The sequence below is a fragment of the Pituophis catenifer genome, unplaced genomic scaffold (genome assembly GCF_029215685.1).
Source record: "Pituophis catenifer annectens isolate HBS135680 unplaced genomic scaffold, rPitCat1.0.hap2 SCAF_7, whole genome shotgun sequence".
Taxonomy (NCBI): Eukaryota; Metazoa; Chordata; class Lepidosauria; order Squamata; family Colubridae; genus Pituophis; species Pituophis catenifer.
Window position 1 is genome coordinate 2,048,515 of NW_027256887.1, and position 17,206 is coordinate 2,065,720.

At 43.0% G+C, this 17,206-nt stretch overlaps 1 protein-coding gene across 1 annotated transcript; it reads left to right on the forward strand.

Moving 5' to 3' along the window:
* Positions 1 to 1,162: 1,162 nt before the first annotated feature.
* Positions 1,163 to 12,895, forward strand: PHYH (phytanoyl-CoA 2-hydroxylase). The gene is made up of 9 exons (XM_070946621.1): positions 1,163 to 1,314; positions 1,964 to 2,019; positions 3,807 to 3,917; positions 6,843 to 7,005; positions 9,484 to 9,565; positions 9,721 to 9,902; positions 10,092 to 10,241; positions 11,052 to 11,189; positions 11,953 to 12,895. The coding sequence occupies exons 1-9, from the start codon at positions 1,234 to 1,236 to the stop codon at positions 12,004 to 12,006; spliced, it is 1,017 nt and encodes a 338-aa protein (XP_070802722.1). The 5' UTR covers positions 1,163 to 1,233; the 3' UTR covers positions 12,007 to 12,895.
* Positions 12,896 to 17,206: the final 4,311 nt, after the last annotated feature.

Genomic DNA, 17,206 nt, shown 5'->3' on the forward strand with positions numbered 1-17,206 from the left:
GGGTTGTGCAATTAAAGAGTCTTTGGACTGCTAGTTAGTATTCATGGATGCACTCTGCTTGTCTTCTGTTGGCTTGGGGCTTCTGGGAGTTGAAGTTCCCACATGTTAAAATTGCCAACCTTGAGAAAGATGGTTATAGAGATACAATACATCTAACTTTCTAAGTTCTGTCCAGCACTGTCCTCAAATGGAGCGTCTACAATCTCAGCTTTTTAAAGAACAGAACAGAAGAGAAAGAAGAGAACAGAATATGGAAGGAGAGAGGAAGAGAGCAGAAGAGAATGTAGGATGGGATAGGATAGAATAGAACAGAATATGGAAGAGAGGAGAGGAAGAGAAGAGAACAGAAGAGCATGTAGGGTAGAATAGAATAGAATAGAATAGAATAGAATAGAATAGAATAGAATAGAATAGAATAGAATAGAATAGAATATGGGAGAGGAGAGGAGAGGAAGAGAAAATAGAACAGAAGAGAATGTAGGGTAGAGTAGAATAGAGTAGAGTAGAATAGAATAGAATATGGAAGGAGAGGAAGAGAACAAGAGAATGTAGGGTAGAATAGAATATGGAAGGGGAGAGGAGAGGAGAGGAAGAGAAGAAAAGAGAAAGAAGAGAACAGAAGAGAATGTAGGGTAGAGTAGAGTAGAATAGAATAGAATAGAATAGAATAGAATAGAATAGAATAGAATAGAATAGAATAGAATAGAATAGAATATGAAAGGGGAGAGGATAGGATAGGATAGGGGAGGGGAGGGGAGGGGAGGGGGAGAGGAGAGAGAGGAGAGAATCCCAATGGCCAAGTGTGATGGGACACACAAGGACTTTGTCTCCGGTGCAGAAGCTCTCAGTGTGCATACAAGCAACAACGGATAAATGCTGAGCATAAAATACCAATCCTAAGATACCAGACCCTTCTCAAAGCCCCTCCTGCAACGCGCATTCTCCGCTCAGGGAAAGCCAAGCGTGGCCTTGGGGGGCCGAGCCTCCCTTTGCGCTGAAGTCCCTTCGCTTCGCTCCTTTCCAGCCGGGCGAGCGCGCTGGAGAAGGGCGCAGCGGGACCGCGTCCTGGCCGGTCGCCCGGCCTCTGGGGCCGCCCCTGGCTTCCGACGCCGCCTCCCGGGCACCTGGGCTGGCCTGCTTGCCTTCTCCGCCCCTTGCCGGCTACATCCGAGCCCGACCAGCGGTCTCCGAGAGCCGAAGCGGCGCGGCTGATTCGCCAAGGCCCCGCGCGCCATGGAGAGGCTCGGGAAGCAACGCAGCGCGCCCCTCCGGCTGGGGATCTTGCTCCGGCACCTGCTTCCCCCCGCCGGATTCGTATCCTTCTCCTATCGGGACTTTGCACCTTCTGGGCCCCGGGACTGGCAAAGCCCGCAACGTCCGGGTAAAAAAAGCTCAACCGGTTGGAGGAAGATTCCGGGGTCTCTTGGTGCTCTCTGAATTTAGTTGTTTTCCTGGAGACCTTTCACGACCCCACTAGGTTACATCATCAGTGCTGGAAGGGAGGGGGGTTTGCAGAGAGGAGGAGGACTGTGGGGGCCCTTGGTTGAAACAGCTTCCAACTCCTCCCGACTCTTAAGTAAATTAAATTAAAACTAATTAAATTAATTAAAACTAAGCTCCCCGACTAATTCAAGTTCTTGGATGTTTGTTTTGTTCCTCTGATGTTTCTATTTTATATTTCCTTATGTAGGAAGGAAACATTCCACTGGAGCCAAAAAAAAAAAAAAGGAACATTTTCAGCTCCTTTATCCATCAAGCTTTTAAATTTTAAACTGGTGGCGGCTGTAAGATAACTTGGCGGGGGGGGGGGTGTGGTAATTTAAATGGGAAGACGCTATATTATATTTAATTTCTTTCTGTTTTATGAGAACTCCTGTGATTATAAATGCGTACCGAGTTTGTTTCCCAAGGGAACTTCTGCCATCAAAGCCATCTTTTTAAATTTTCTTAATTTGATGTCAAGACACCTTTTCCAACTTCAGCCCAGGTTGGTCCTGTGACATGCCCAACGCAGTTCCGGTAAGTGGAACTTTACTCTGATTTTCCTCGGATGAAAACACAGGTTCAAAAGTTTGCTTCATTTTGCTCCCTTTGTGTATTAAGCAGTATGTTTATGTGGGGTTCCGTAGTTTTTGATTTTGGTTTGTAAAGTGAATTACTTCTCTTAAACTAGTGTTGCCTTTGGTAAGTAGTTGGGTTGATTTTATTTTGATGAATATGTCTCATTTTCAGAGAATAACCTGCCACTCCATGCCCCAGTAACAGGTAGAAGACATCCCAAAGGTGCTTTTTTCAGGAGGCAACTGGACTTTCTTGGGTTTCTTCTTTTGAAGACGTTTCGCTTCTCATCCAAGAAGCTTCTTCAGCTCTTGACAGGATAGTGAGGAATGGAATCTTGTCAGAGCTGAAGAAGCTTCTTAGATGAGAAGCGAAACGTCTTCAAAAGAAAAAAACCCAAGAAAGTCTTTTTTTCCTTCTGAAAAAAGCACCTTTGGGAGAACCATGACCTAGAGGACGGAGAATCTCTACATACCAGTGGTGGGTTGCCCCCAGTTCACACCAGTTTGCAAGAACCGGTAGAAAAACCGGCGGGAGGCTCCGCCCACTGACCCGGACGTCATCGTAAGTGATCTGCGCATGCCCAGAAGAGAGCGCGCGCACGCGAGCACAATGCAAACCAGTAGTAAAGATAAGTAGAAACCCCCCCCCCCTGCTACAGACATCTAGAAGGCATGTGCAACACAATACCAAGCACAATAGAACCTCTGGTCACGGACGCTTCTGACCACGACCATATCAGGGTGTTTTGTAAGCGCCAAATTTCCTGTTGTTTGTTTACAAACAACAGCAACCCACGTGTGGCTGCTGCATTAATTTTACTACTGGCCCACAGAACCAGTAGTAAAAAAATTTGAATTCCACCACAGACACACACATACAGTATATGGAATACCAAGTATTAACACAATACCAAGTATACAAAACTCCTGATGCCATGCAAAACTTCAGCGCGAGCAAATTTTTCTCACTTTGCAAAACACCGCCAAGGATTCACACAAGAGCCAGAAGCCACAGTTCATTTAATGACCGTTGGAAGTTACAACGGCACTGACAAAAAGGGACTTATGAGGATTTTTCACACTTAACGACCGTTGCAGCATTCCCCACAGGGTCACGTGATTTACATCCGGATGCTTGGCCACTGACTTGTATTTATGACGGCCGTAGTGTCCCGGGGTCACGTAATCCCCCTTTTGCGACCTTCTGACGAGGAAAGTCAAGCGGGAAGCCGGATTCACTTAACAACCGTGTGACTCATTTAACAGCTGCAGTGATTCATTTAACAAAAGTGGCGAGAAAAATTGTAAAATGGAAAACTTTTACTTGACAAATTTCTCACTTAGCAACATAAATTCTGGGCTTGATTGTGGTCATAAGTCGAGGACTACCTGTTCTGAGTCCCCCTCTATAATTTCCCTTCTCCTCTTCAGGACATTATTTCACATTTCAGGGTTTTGATCTGAAGAACATCTTGTTTTAGGATTTAATGTATCATCTTTTCAAGGCTTTTTTGGGGCGGGGGCTTGTATTTATTGTGTGGTTCTGTAAAGGAAGGGTCTCCAATCTTGGCAACTTTAAGTCTTGTGGACTTCAACTCCCAGAATTCCTCAGCCAACTTCTGGGAGTTGAAGTCCACAAGTCTTAAAGTTGCCAAGGTTGGAGACCACTGCTGTAAAGTATCCCGAGGCTGCAGGTTTTCATTCCACTTCAATACAAAAAAAAATCAATATTTCATGTCTCCACAGTTATACCTTGGATAATGACGTCTTAACTCCAGAGCAGAGACGTTTCTATGAGGACAATGGATATCTCCTCATCAAAAATCTGGTGGCTGATGAAGATATTGAGCGCTTCAGGTAAAACAAAGACAGGTATCCTTGACCCGTGTGGCTGAAAACATTCAACCCAACACCTTTTTAATTTTTTTTATTTGTTTATATTTATATACCACCCTTCTCCCGAAGGACTCGGGGCGGTGAACAGCCAACAGATAAAACACAAGAAAATACAAAATTTAAAAACAGTAAATTTGAATTGCTCTAAGACAGGGCTCTCCAAACTTGGCACACCTGGACTTTAACTCCCAGAAAGCTGAAGCCCACAACTCCAAGAATTCTGGGAGTGGAAGCCCACAAGTCCAAGAATTCTGGAAGTTGAAGTCCACAACTCCAAGAATTCTGGAAGTTGAAGTCCACAAGTCCAATAATTCTGGGAGTGGAAGCCCAAAAGTCCAAGAATTTTGGTGGTTGAAGTCCACAAGTCCAAGAATTCTGGGAGTGGAAGCCCACAACTCCAAGAATTCTGGAGGTTGAAGTCCACAAGTCCAAGAATTCTGGGAGTGGAAGCCCACAACTCCAAGAATTCTGGAGGTTGAAGTCCACAAGTCCAAGAATTCTGGGAGTGGAAGTCCACAAGTCCAATAATTCTGGTGGTTGAAGTCCACAAGGCCAAGAATTCTGGTGGTTGAAGTCCACAACTCCAAGAATTCTGGGAGTGGAAGCCCAAAGTCCCACAAAACTTGAAGTCCACAAGTTTTAAAGTTGTCAAGTTTGGCGACTCCCGCTTCAGTTGGAAACCATGTCATTTGAGCAAACTAGGAATTGCTCTTAATGAACTATGTCACTGCAGTCAGAGTTTCTGTAATTTTAGAAGGTGGTTGTAATTGGAATCGTCTGGAGTTGTGCAAAAGGATGGTTTTCTTTTTGTAATTACGACAGGGAAGTTTTAATTGTTGTTTACTGTGCTGTTTTTATTATTATACTTGTGGCATGGGAGCGTCCAGTGGCGTGGACAATAAATAAGCAAGCAAGGACATAAGTGTAGGTGGCAGCTTGCAATCTACAGTTGGAGAATCCTTGGCTTAGATCCTGTGAATTTTCAAAAATGGATCTCTTAGAACAGGGGTCCTCAAACTTTTTAAACAGGGCCATTTTTTTTATTATTATTATTTATATGCCGCCCTTCTCCGGAGACTCAGGGCGGCTTACAGTGCGTTAAGCAATAGCCTTCATCCTTTTGTATATTTTATACAAAGTCAGCTTATTGCCCCCACAAACTGGGTCCTCAATTTACCTACCTTAGAAAGGATGGAAGGCTGAGTCAACCTTGAGCCTTGGCGAGATTCGAACTTACTTTAATTGCAGACGGTCTCTCAAACTGTTGGGGGGCCGGATCGTTGGGAGGGTGTAGCTAGGTGGTCATGTGACTGGGTGGGCGTGGCTAGGTCATGTGACTGGGTGGGCATGGACAATTTAACAGTCCATTGAACAATGCACACAAATTAAACTTTAATTTGTTTTGCTCCTGGGGGTGTTTTATTTATTTATTTATTATTGTCTCCCTCTCTTTCCTTCTCACTCTTTTTCTTTTTTTCTCTCTCTCCTTCTCTCTCCCTCTGTCTCTCTCTTTCTCTGTCTGTCTCTCTTTCTTTGTCTAACTCCCTCTCTCTCCCTCTCCCTTTCTCTCTCTCTCCCTCTCTCTCCCTTTCTCTCTCTCTCCCCTCTTTCATTCATTCTTTCTTTTTCTTTGTCTCTTTCTCTCTCTCTCTCTCTCTCTTTCTCTTCCCTCTCTCTTTCCTTCTCTCCCTCCCTCCCTCTCTCTGTCTATCTTGTGGAAGCGGTGAAGGTGAAAAATGGGCCGGTTTAGCCTGTTTTTTTGCCTTTTCACACACACAATTTTTACCTGTTTTTTGCCTCTTCTAACCCCCTCCCCCACCTCCACAAGTATTCCGCAGGCTAAAACCAGGCAAAAATGGCTGTTTTTTTGGGCAAAAACGGTTTTCTCCCTTTTCTTTTTACTAGATCGTTTTTTCAGTTGTTTAGGAGTCTAGTGGTCCACTCCTGGAAACTCAGTTTTGCTGCAATTCTTCTCTTTTTCTGTTTTTCTCTCTCTTTCTCTCTTTCTCTCTCCCTCTGTCTCTTTCTTTCTTTCTCTGTCTGTCTCTCTTTCTTTGTCTAACTCCCTCTCTCTACCTCTCCCTTTCTTTCTCTCTCTCCCTCTCTCTCCCTTTCTCTTTCTCCTTTTCTCTCTCTCCCCTCTTTCATTCTTTCTTTCTTTTTCTTTCTCTTTCTCTCTCTATTTCTCTTCCCTCTCTTTCTTTCTCTTTCCCTCTCTCTTTCCTTCTCTCCCTCCCTCCCTCTCTCTTTCTGTCTCTCTCTTCCTCTCTGTTTCTATCTCTCTCTCTTTCTGTCTGTCTGTCTGTCTGTCTGTCTCTATCTTGTGGAAGCGGTGAAGGTGAACTAATTGCTTCCTACAAAGGCTCACATCCGTTTGCTCCTCTTTTATGACTTATGGGAGGGACCAATCATCTCCAAGCCTTACTCCTGAGTCGCCCCTTTTGTCTTAACTGTTCTTGCCTTCTGGCAGCTCTGCGCATACGTGCAGTGGGAATAAGGTCCCCCTGCTCCTCTGCCTCGCTGACGTCAGACTCTGGAGGCTCCAGAGGCAGCACATAACTCCCAGATAGCCTTGGCCCCCTCTCTGCCTCCGACTCAGAGCCCTCGTCCGAGCCTTCCCCAGACTCCAGGACTGGCCCATGTTCCTCCCCAGCCTCCTCACTGTCCGACTCCGCTGCCAGCTCCACAGGCTGCCGACGGGGCACAACAGACATACCTAGCTCCCTCGACGGTTCATCGTACAATTTAGCCTCCAGTACTCTGGAATAATTCCTTTTTGATTCTCAATGGAAAGTCTTACGCAGAATGAATGCAAAAGTAGAGGAGTTCTGGATGCCAATTTAAAATGCTTTCCCCTTTTCTTTTCTTTTTTAACCCTGTTTTCAGAGAGGAGTTCGTAAAGATATGCAGAAAGGAAGTGAAGGTGCTTGGAATAACCATCATGAAAGACATCACGATTGCCAAGTCTGAAGCCGACGAGAATAACGTTTCCAAATTGCAGGATTTCATGAATAGCGAGGAGCTCTTTCGATACTGCACCTTACCTCAGGTGAAAGCGGGACTGTTCTGAAATCCTAAAATTTTGTATAAGCATCTCTCCCCGTCTCAAAAGAACTTACCTTATGCTCAGCCAGAATCTGAAAATGACATTTAACACAGCCGGGTACTTAAGCAAAATGCTTCGGTTGAGATCGGCATACGTGGGACTGATTGGGGTAGATTGCAGGGGTGACACCGAAATATAATTTTATCATATTTTATCTGTATCTTAAATTATTGTTATTTTATTCCAATGTCATTTTACACTGTATTTTATTCCAATTTCATTTTAAATCATAATTTATCCAATTCCATTTTAAATTGCTTTTATCAAATTTTTTAGTAATAAATCGTTTCTGGAACTCTGCATTTTGATATGGCCCAAGGGCTAATCAGTCAATCAATCAATCAAATAAAGCCAAAAAAAAACAAAAAAACCCAAAACCCAAAACAATTCTAAAGATGGGATTTTGGTATAAACGACTGATTTCATTCAAGATGATTTGTGTTTGTGTGTACAAAATTGTCGTTTGTTTGTTGCCCAATTGACATCTGGCTTCCCTGACTTCACAAAAATAGATAACGAAGAGCTAACTTCTGTTGTGCTTAAATGGAACAAAAGAGAAAAGATATAAGGTTTTGTTTTGATCACGGGGACGCTGCAGCAGTCATAAGTGCGAAAATGGTCCCAAGTCCCCTTTTTTTTCAATGTCCTCGTAACTTTGAATGGTCCCTAAAGGAACCGTTCTAACTCCAGGACTGCCTGTAGTTGTTTTGGGAACAGTTCTAAAGTTTGGCCCCTTTTTTGACGCGCATTCGGTTCCCACGCCGGTGTCATTGTGTTGTCTCTGGTTGTCATTCCTTGTTCCTGTTATCTCCCCTTCCTCCCTATCTCCCCCACCCCTCCACACACTTTTTAAAAATTTTATTTATACATTTTTTTCTTTGATATGCATAAGTGCTTAATGAACAGCGTATTGTCTGAGTCAATTTGCTTATATAAAATAATACTAATAATACTAATAATAATAGTGATAATATTTACTTATATGTAATAATAATCTCTCATCATTTACTTATACATATCCATACTCTTTTATCTTCTAATTTCTCCCTCTTTTGTCTAACTACGGGTAAGACAAATCCCACGTTAAAAAATATTCTGTTTCTTCCTTGTCTTTTATTTTTAATGCCAGTCTATCCGTCTCCGCACAGTCTAATATTTTTCTAGTTATATTTTCACCTGTCGGGGTATCCTCATTTTTCCAATATTGTGCAAATACAGTTCTCGCGTCAGCAGGTGTCGTATTAAACACATCATCCCTTTATTGTATTTCTGGCATTATACTGAACAAAAATATTTCTGGTGTTAGGTCTTACGTGTTGCTCTGTCATTTTTTTCCTAACCTTGTATGTATCCCCTACCCAGGGGTGAAATGCTCCCAGTTCGGACCGGATCGCCTGATCCGGTAGTGATGGAGGCGGGTGGTTCGGAGAACCAGTAGCAAAAATCCCTGCCCCACCCCCGCACAATCATCAGAGGCTTTTTTTTTTTTTTAGTTTTTAAAAGCATTTTTTCTACAACCTCTTCGGCCGAAAAAATGCTTTTAAAAGTAAAAGAAAAAGCCTCTGATGATCGCACGGCTTAGCTGGGATCGTCAGAGGCTTTTAAAACCATATTTTCTACAACCTCTTCAGAGGTTTTAAGAGCCTCTGACGATCCCAGCTGAGTTGCCTGATCGGCAGAGAATTTATTTTTTTTAAAAGCCTCTGACGATCCCAGCTGAGTTGCCTGATCGGCAGAGAATTTATTTTTTTTAAAAGCCTCTGACGATCCCAGCTGAGTTGCCTGATCAGCAGAGAATTTTTTTCTTTTAAAAGCCTCTGACGATCCCAGCTGAGTCTTTTGTCATCAGAGCCTTTTGAAAGCATTTTTTACAACCTCTTCGCCGAAGAGGTTGTAGAAAAAATGCTTTTAAGAGCCTCTGACGATCCCAGCTGAGTTGCCTGATCGGCAGAGAATTTATTTTTTTTAAAAGCCTCTGACGATCCCAGCTGAGTTGCCTGATCAGCAGAGAATTTTTTTCTTTTAAAAGCCTCTGACGATCCCAGCTGAGTCTTTAGTTATCAGAGCCTTTTGAAAGCATTTTTTTACAACCTCTTCACCGAAGAGGTTGTAGAAAAAATGGTTTTAAAAGTTAAAAAAAAAAAATTGGCCACGCCCACCCAGTCACATTACCCCCACCACCACCAAGCCACGCCCACAGAACTGGTAGTAATAAATTTTAGATTTCACCACTGCCCCCGCCCACACTTTCTGTCAGGCTGCCATCCAAGCGAAGCAGAGCCGAAGCCCCATGATGGCAGATCTGACAGTTACCGCCGGCTATTTTCTGTATCGCTTTTTGGTTTTTAATCATTCCATCGTAAGGATTTGTGGCGACTTTAAATATCTCTTTCTTTTCTGAGCTGGTTTTGTTTCCTTTAGATTGTAAAATACGTCGAATGCTTCACGGGGCCGGACATCATGGCTATGCACACCATGCTGATCAATAAACCTCCCGATACAGGTGAGACGCAGGTGAATTATCAGGTGAGAAGAAAACCAACAAGCTCAGGGAGCACCAGGGACCCCCTCCTGTCAACCCTGCGCCAGAAATAATTCTCCTTTATTGCTAGGGTTACTCCCTCTTTCTGAGACCAAGGAATTCCTCCTCCTTTCCAGGCAAGAAAACCTCTCGTCATCCTTTGCATCAGGATCTTCATTACTTCGCCTTCCGGCCTGCCGACCGAATTGTTTGTGCCTGGACCGCAATGCAAAAGGTGGACCGGGCAAACGGATGCTTGGTTGTGTTGCCAGGGACTCACAAGGGCGGCCTGAAGGAGCACAAATACCCGGATTGGGAGGTAAACGACGGAGAGGGAGAGGCATGATTGGCGTCAAAAAGCTAGGGTACGGGTAGTCCTCGATTTACGACCAATGAAATCACTTAGCGACCGACCTGAAAAAGAGGAACTTGCAACCCGGATTCAAAGTTCTGACGGTCACCCCGCTCCCTGCCTGTCATCCAGTTCTACCTTGTTTTTTCCCCCCAGGGTGGTGTAAACAAGATGTACCATGGGATCCATGACTACGACGAGAGTCTTCCCAGAGTCCACCTCCCCATGGAGAAAGGAGACACCGTCTTCTTCCACCCCTTGATCATTCACGGTTCCGGAAGAAACAGGACGGAAGGATTTCGGAAGGTAATCCAGACACCCATAATTCTGGGTGTCTGAAGATCCCCCGAGACCTCACCTGCGGGATTCAAAGCAAGGACTTTCTGTGTCTTACCTGAACATTTATTTGGGCCTCTTTCTTAATGGTTTTGGTTAATAAGGCTTGGAACGTGGCCAATTCGCATTTAATCGTGAAAATAAAAAATGGTGTAACTTCTCTCTGTCTCTTTCCTTCCCTCCCCCCCTCCCACTCCCCCCTCTCTCTTCCTCCCTCCCTTTCTCTCTCTCCTCCTCTCTCTCTCCCTCTCTTCCTTTCTTCCTTACTCCCTCCCTCTCCTCCTCCTCTCCCTCTCTTTCTTTCTTCCTCCTCCTCTCCCACTCCCTTCTCTCTCCCTCTCTCCTCCTTCTCCCTCTCTCTCTCTCCCTCCTTCTCCCTCTCTCCTCCTTCCTCTCTCCATCTCTCCCTCCCTCTTTCCCTCCCCTTCCCACTCCCCTCTCACTCTCCTCACTCTCCTACTCCTTCCTCTCTCCCTCCCTTTCTCCCTCCCTCTTTCTCGCTCTCCTTCCCTCTTTCCCTCTCCCTCTCCCTCTCCCTCTCCCCCTCTTCCTCCCTCCCTTTCTCTCTCTCCCCCTCTTTTTCTTCCTCACTCCCTCCCTCTCCTCCTCTCCCTCCCTCCCTCTCCTCCTCTTCCACTCCCTTCTCTCTCCCTCTGCCCCTCTCCTCCTTCTCTCCCTCTCTCTCCTTCCTTCTCCCTCTCTCCTCCTTCCTCTCTCCCTCCCTCTCTCCCTCCCTTTCTCCCTCTTTCCCTCCCTCTCTCTCCCTCTCATTTAATGCAGGCTATCTCTTGCCATTACGCTAGTAGTGACTGCTACTATATTGACGTCAAAGGGACCACCCAGGAAATTTTAGAGAAGGAAGTGGAAGAGGTTGCAAGGCAGAAGTTTAATATGGCTGGTTCCTCGTTGGATTTGAAAGTAAGTATTTTCTTTCCTTTTTTTTTCTTTTTCTTCAAAACACCACATTCAAAAGTGTTCGGCCCTCTGCTTCTCTTATAAGGCGTTAAATCATTCTCCCTAATGAAGAAGTATGTAAAAAAAACCCACCATTTCTGCAGAATTTATATCTTTGGATGCTGCGCTTGTCTGCTTATTAGCATTTCTTCTCTGAGATTGGAAGAGGCTACATTTCTCCATGAGACTGGAATAAATCGTGAATTATATTTCCTATAACTGGACCTTCGTTTGGAGGCTAGTAGTACAGGCAGTCCTCAACTTATGACCACAGTCGGGAGTAGGATTTCCGTTGCTAAACGAGGAAGTTGTTAAGTGTGCCTGATTTTATGACCCTTTTGGCCACAGCTGATGAGCAAATCACTTGCCATTGTTAAGTGAATCTTGGCAGAAGGTCGCAAAAGGGGATCACGTCACACACACACACACACACTCGTCATAAATGCGAGTCAGTTGCCGAGCTGTCTGAGTTTTGATCACATAAGCATGGGGAGGCTTACAACGGTCGTAAGTGTGAAAAAAAACTATCCTAAGTCGCTTTTTTCAGCGCCGTTGTCACTTCCAAGGTCACTAAATGAACTGTCGTAAGTGGAGGACTACCTGTATTGTGTTCCGAACGTGGAAAAATCTTTTTAAATGGACGTTCAAGGCATTAACTAAACTCAACCTCTTTATATCTTCCCGTGCGAGTCAGGATAAATCTCATTATTTCTGTTTTGTTTCTCAGGACGCTTCTATAATACGGTGTCGACTGGTTAAAGGGGAGAAAAAAAATCTTTAAAACTCTGTTTGGATCCATTCTCCAATCAGCGAAGAAGCCTCGGAGAATTCAGCATTTATTTTTTCTTACTTTTTGGGGGAAGGGCTGTGCGGTTAGTAATAATCTCGATAGCACTTTGAAGCGCTATCTGCATCTGGAAATCAATTCAAGGCTGCAATTCTAGGCACATAAATTGTGAGTTACAATGACTATGGTGAGATTTCTTTCTGATTAAAAAAATAAATGGTTAGAATTTAAGCTGCAATTCTATACAAGTTTTACTTAGATTCTAAGAATTTAAACTGGTGTCCTACTCTTGTCTAACAATAAGAAACCTTATCAAGCTGAGCTAACTTGGACTTTTAACTATACATGCATAGAATTATATATTTAATTTAACAACTGTAACTGATGTATTTTAAGTAATTTAAATAAATTAAATTTTTGCAGTGTTTGGAAAAACCTCAAGACCTCTGTAAACAGTGCCTCATTTCTCAGAGCTAGAGCGATTTTAGATTTTTCTTCGAAGGAAAATCTTTTATTTTAATGGCAAGCATTTCTTCTCATACTTTTTTCACCAGAGTGCAGAGTTTTAGATAGTTAACCCGGTTTTTCCGGTTTTCAAAAGTTGGAAGGAGCTGTTTTATTTGAGAAGAATATGGACTGGAAAAGGTAGAAGAATCAAGCAATGATTGAAAGCAGATTTCCAGTTTCTGCGTTGAGCTTTTTTTTACATTAGAAGATGACATGAAAAGTGGATTTGTTTTTTCCTTTCTTTTTTTTCATGTTCCTCTTCAGTTAAAGTTTCTAAAATATTTCTTCCAAGGGAGACTTTGAAGAGGAGGAGCAAGGAAAATCTCGTCCTAAGCAATGAAGAGATATAATTGTGATGCCAAAACAAAATAATAAATGAAAAACATGGTTTCCCTGTTTTGAATAATCTTACTTTTCTTACAAGAAATAAGCAAAAGGTATAATTGAGTGAAATGAATTGGATAGCACCAGATTTCAAACCAAATCTAAACCTTTATGGTCAATCCACAACATCTGTACAATGAAATTGAATTTTGAACATCTTTCGAAGTTAAGCTAACCAGGGTGAGGGGTAGATTTTGACAGTGCCATCTTGTGACCGAGTAGCATAAAAAATTGATGAAATGGAGATCAGTCATTCTTCCCAATCCCCCTTGAGAGAGAAATCAATCTCACAGGAGATAAACAAAATCAAGCTAATCTAGCATTTTACTAGATGCCATTGCTTGCACTGTACAGTATAGACCACAAGGTGGCAGTGGTCTGCTAAAAGTTGAAAAGATTTCTGCCCAAAGTGATCCCTCTGAAAGAATTATAACTATTACAGGTTACACAATAGAATCTTTTTTAAAAAATACACCAGGCACCAGTGGTGGGTTTCAAAATTATTTATTACCGGTTCTGTGGCTGTGGCTTGGTGGGCATGGCATGACTTGGTGGGCGTGGCAGGGGAAGGATACTGTAAAATCTCCATTCCCTCCCCACTCCAGGGGAAGGTTACTGCAAAATCCCCATTTCCTCCCAATCAGCTGGGACTTGGGAGGCAGAGAATAGATGGGGACGGGGCAAGTCAGAATTTTTACTACCGGTTCTCCGAATTACTCAAAATTTCCGCTACCGTTTCTCCAGAACTGGTCAGAACCTGTTGAAACCCACCTCTGCCAGGCACCCATAATATTGTACCATCCATTGAGAATGGACTGGGATGATCTGAACCTGTGCGAGACAAGGAGCCATTTCTTACTCATAGAAGTGTGCATTGTGAGTCTGAGCCTTTGTGTGTATAATGAAGAAGAATTATTCATATGGTGTTTTGTTTCTTTTGCTGGAAGAGAACTATTTATTTTTATTTTATTTTATTTTTTTATTTTTATTTATTTTTATATGCCGCCCTTCTCCGGAGACTCAGGGCGGCTTACAATGCGTTAAGCAATAGCCTTCATACTTTTGTATATTTTATACAAAGTCACCTTATTGCCCTCACAAACCGGGTCCTCATTTTACCCACCTTAGAAAGGATGGAAGGCTGAGTCGACCTTGAGCCTGGTGAGAATTGAACTCGCAGTAATTGCAGGCAGCTGGATGTTAAATGCTGCCTTAGTAGGAGGCATTAGCCTCCTACGCCACTCAGGCTATTGAGCTGTAGGCACCACAGGAGGAGCACCAGGTTAGTTTTACGCAGGAGAAAAATATTAGGGCTCAGACAGCTGTTTTTCGCAACCTATAAATGATATTAGGCCACACTGCAATGCTTAACATAAATAAGGTCTGGAAAAGCAGGAATATTGATATACAGTAAATAAATGACTCAGGCTAGTTGGAGCAATACTTCCTTTCACGGGTGTGAAAGTTGGGATGTTAGGAATGGCCGATCAAAGAAGAATTGGTGCTGGCGTAAATTATTGCACATACCCTGGACAGCTGGAGTAACCAACAGAGAAGTGTTCAATTGAATAAAACCAGACACATCGCCAGAAGCTAGAAGCACCAAGCTGAATCTGGTTTACTTTGGCCATGTCATGAGCTCAAACTCACTGGAGAAGTTCATCGTTCTGACCCAGCTCCCCAAACACGACAAACCCTCTGAAGTTAAATCAAGGATTCCTTTATTAGGAGCACCCGGCAAAACGTTTCTCACTCACCACAGGCTAACAAGTCCATCTGGCAGGATGATGAATAGTTGTCTACCACATCTATTCATCTCCGCCCCCTGCCTTTTATCCCCAGAGCTATGGTGGGGCTTCGCTAGCAGCAGTGGCTCTTCCTTCCCAAGGACCGGCCCATAGATTTCCACTGCTCTCCTCTCCTCTGCCTTCTGTGCATCAGGCACTGGACCCAGCTGTTCCTTCTCATCCTCATCAGGCACCTCCAGACCGCCTCTCTCCCTCCCTCCCCCCCTCTCTCTCCTTCCCTCCCTCCCTCCCTCTCTCTCTCTTTCTCTCTCTCTGACAGCTCCATTCCCTCTTCCCCCTCAGAGCTCTCAGTCACTTACAACCAGTCCTTACACATAACAACTGTCGCAACATTGCTACAGTCAAAATATCAAAATTTGGGCGCCTGGTAACCAGCGTATATTTACAAAGGTCCTAACATCGGATTGTGACTGACTTAACAACTGCCTTGCTTGACAATGGAAATTCTGGTCCTGGTTGTAACTCGAGGACTACTGGTAGTCCCCGATTTACAACGGTTCATTTAGCGACCGGAGTTACATCGCCACCGAAAAATGTGACTTATTTATTTATTTTATTTTATTTATTTGATTTGATTTCTATACCGCCCTACTCCCGAAGGACTCAGGGCGGTGCACAGCCAAACAATAAAATACATACATACAAAATTTAAAAAGTAGAATTAAAATCAAATTAAATAGTTTTGGTCCGGACAAATTAAAACCCCAATCAATTTAAAACCAATTTTAAAATTTGAATATATAAAATACTAAAAAATATTAAAAATTAAAAATCTTTTAATTCGTTAATTCGACTTAGGACCATTTCTCACACTTTTCAAGATATCTATGGACTTCAACTCTCATGCTGGCTGGGGAATTCTGGGAGTTGAAGTCCACAGATCTTAAAATTCCCGAAGCTGAATTTTGGACGGTATATGCTAGTATAGATTAATCTCCAAAGATTAATAAATCTTTTTATTTATTTTTTTAGCATAAGGGGTTTTTTTTATGTTTAAGTCCATGACTGACTGAAATAAAATCTTTGGTGACTATTGTCACATTGTGTAGAAACAGCCAAAAAGAAAAGTTGGGAATTGTTGCTAATACGGGTAGTCCTTGATTTACAACAGTTCATTTAGTGACCGTTTGAAGTTACGACAGCACTGAAAAAAACTGACTGAAGACTTCTGTTGTGTGGAATGCCAGGTTTCCAGAAATTCTCCATAATTTTTTAGACTTAGCTTGGTTCGGGATGCTCAGAGTTTCCCTGCTGAAACTATGGCTAAGCCTGTCCATGGGTTGGGCAATTAAAGAGTCTTTGGACTGCTAGTTAGTATTCATGGATGCACTCTGCTTGTCTTCTGTTGGCTCGGGGCTTCTGGGAGTTGAAGTTCCCACATGTTAAAATTGCCAACCTTGAGAAAGATGGTTATAGAGATACAATACATCTAACTTTCTAAGGCTGTCCAGCACTGTCCTCAAATGGAGCGTCTACAATCTCAGCTTTTTAATAGAACAGAACAGAAGAGAAAGAAGAGAACAGAATATGGAAGGAGAGAGGAAGAGAACAGAAGAGAATGTAGGATAGGATAGAACAGAATATGGAAGAGAAGAGAGGAAGAGAAGAGAACAGAAGAGCAGGTAGGGTAGGGTAGAATAGAATAGAATAGAATAGAATAGAATATGGAAGGGGAGAGGAGAGGAAGAGAAGAGAACAGAAGAGCATGTAGGGTAGAATAGAATAGAATTGAATATGGAAGGAGAGAGGAAGAGAACAAGCGAATGTAGGATGGGATAGGACAATATGGGAGAGGAGAGGAAGAAAAGAGAAGAGAATGTAGGGTAGAGTAGAATAAAATATGGAAGGGGAGAGGAGACAAAGAACAGAAGAGAATGTAGGATAGAATAGAAAAGAATAGAATAGAATAGGATAGGATAGAATAGAACAGAATATGGAAGAGGAGAGGAGAGGAAGAGAAGAGAACAGAAGAGAATGTAGGGTAGGATAGGATAGGGTAGGGTAGGGTAGGGTAGGGTAGAGTAGAGTAGAGTAGAGTAGAGTAGAGTAGAATAGAATAGAATAGAATAGAATAGAATAGAATAGAATAGAATAGAATAGAATAGAATAGAATAGAATAGAATATAGAGTGGACTGGAGTGGAGTGGAGTAGAGTACAATAGAATATAGAACAATAGAATGTGGAGTGGAGTAGAATGGAATGGAATATAATAGAATAGAAATAGTATAGAATATGGAAGGGGAAAGGTAGAGAAGAGAAAAGAGAAGAGAAGAGAAGAGAAGAGAAGAGAAGAGAAGAGAAGAGAAGAGAAGAGAAGAGTAGAGTAGAGTAGAGTAGAATAGAATATGGAAGGGGAGAAGAGAAGAGAAGAGAAGAGAAGAGAAGAGAAGAGAAGAGAAGAGAAGAGAAGAGAAGAGAAGAGAAGAGAAGAATCCCAATTGGCCAAGTGTGATGGGACACACAAGGACTTTGTCTCCGGTGCAGAAGCTCTCAG

What these genes read in the sequence shown, in the direction of transcription:
- PHYH (XM_070946621.1), top strand. Translation starts at nt 1,234, where the DNA reads ATGGAGAGGCTCGGGAAGCAACGCAGCGCGCCCCTCCGGCTGGGGATC. An exon ending in TGCTTCCCCCCGCCGGATTC is followed by an intron (nt 1,315 to 1,963) that starts GTATCCTTCTCC and finishes TTTGATGTCAAG; the next exon opens with ACACCTTTTCCAACTTCAGC. An exon ending in ACATGCCCAACGCAGTTCCG is followed by an intron (nt 2,020 to 3,806) that starts GTAAGTGGAACT and finishes ATGTCTCCACAG; the next exon opens with TTATACCTTGGATAATGACG.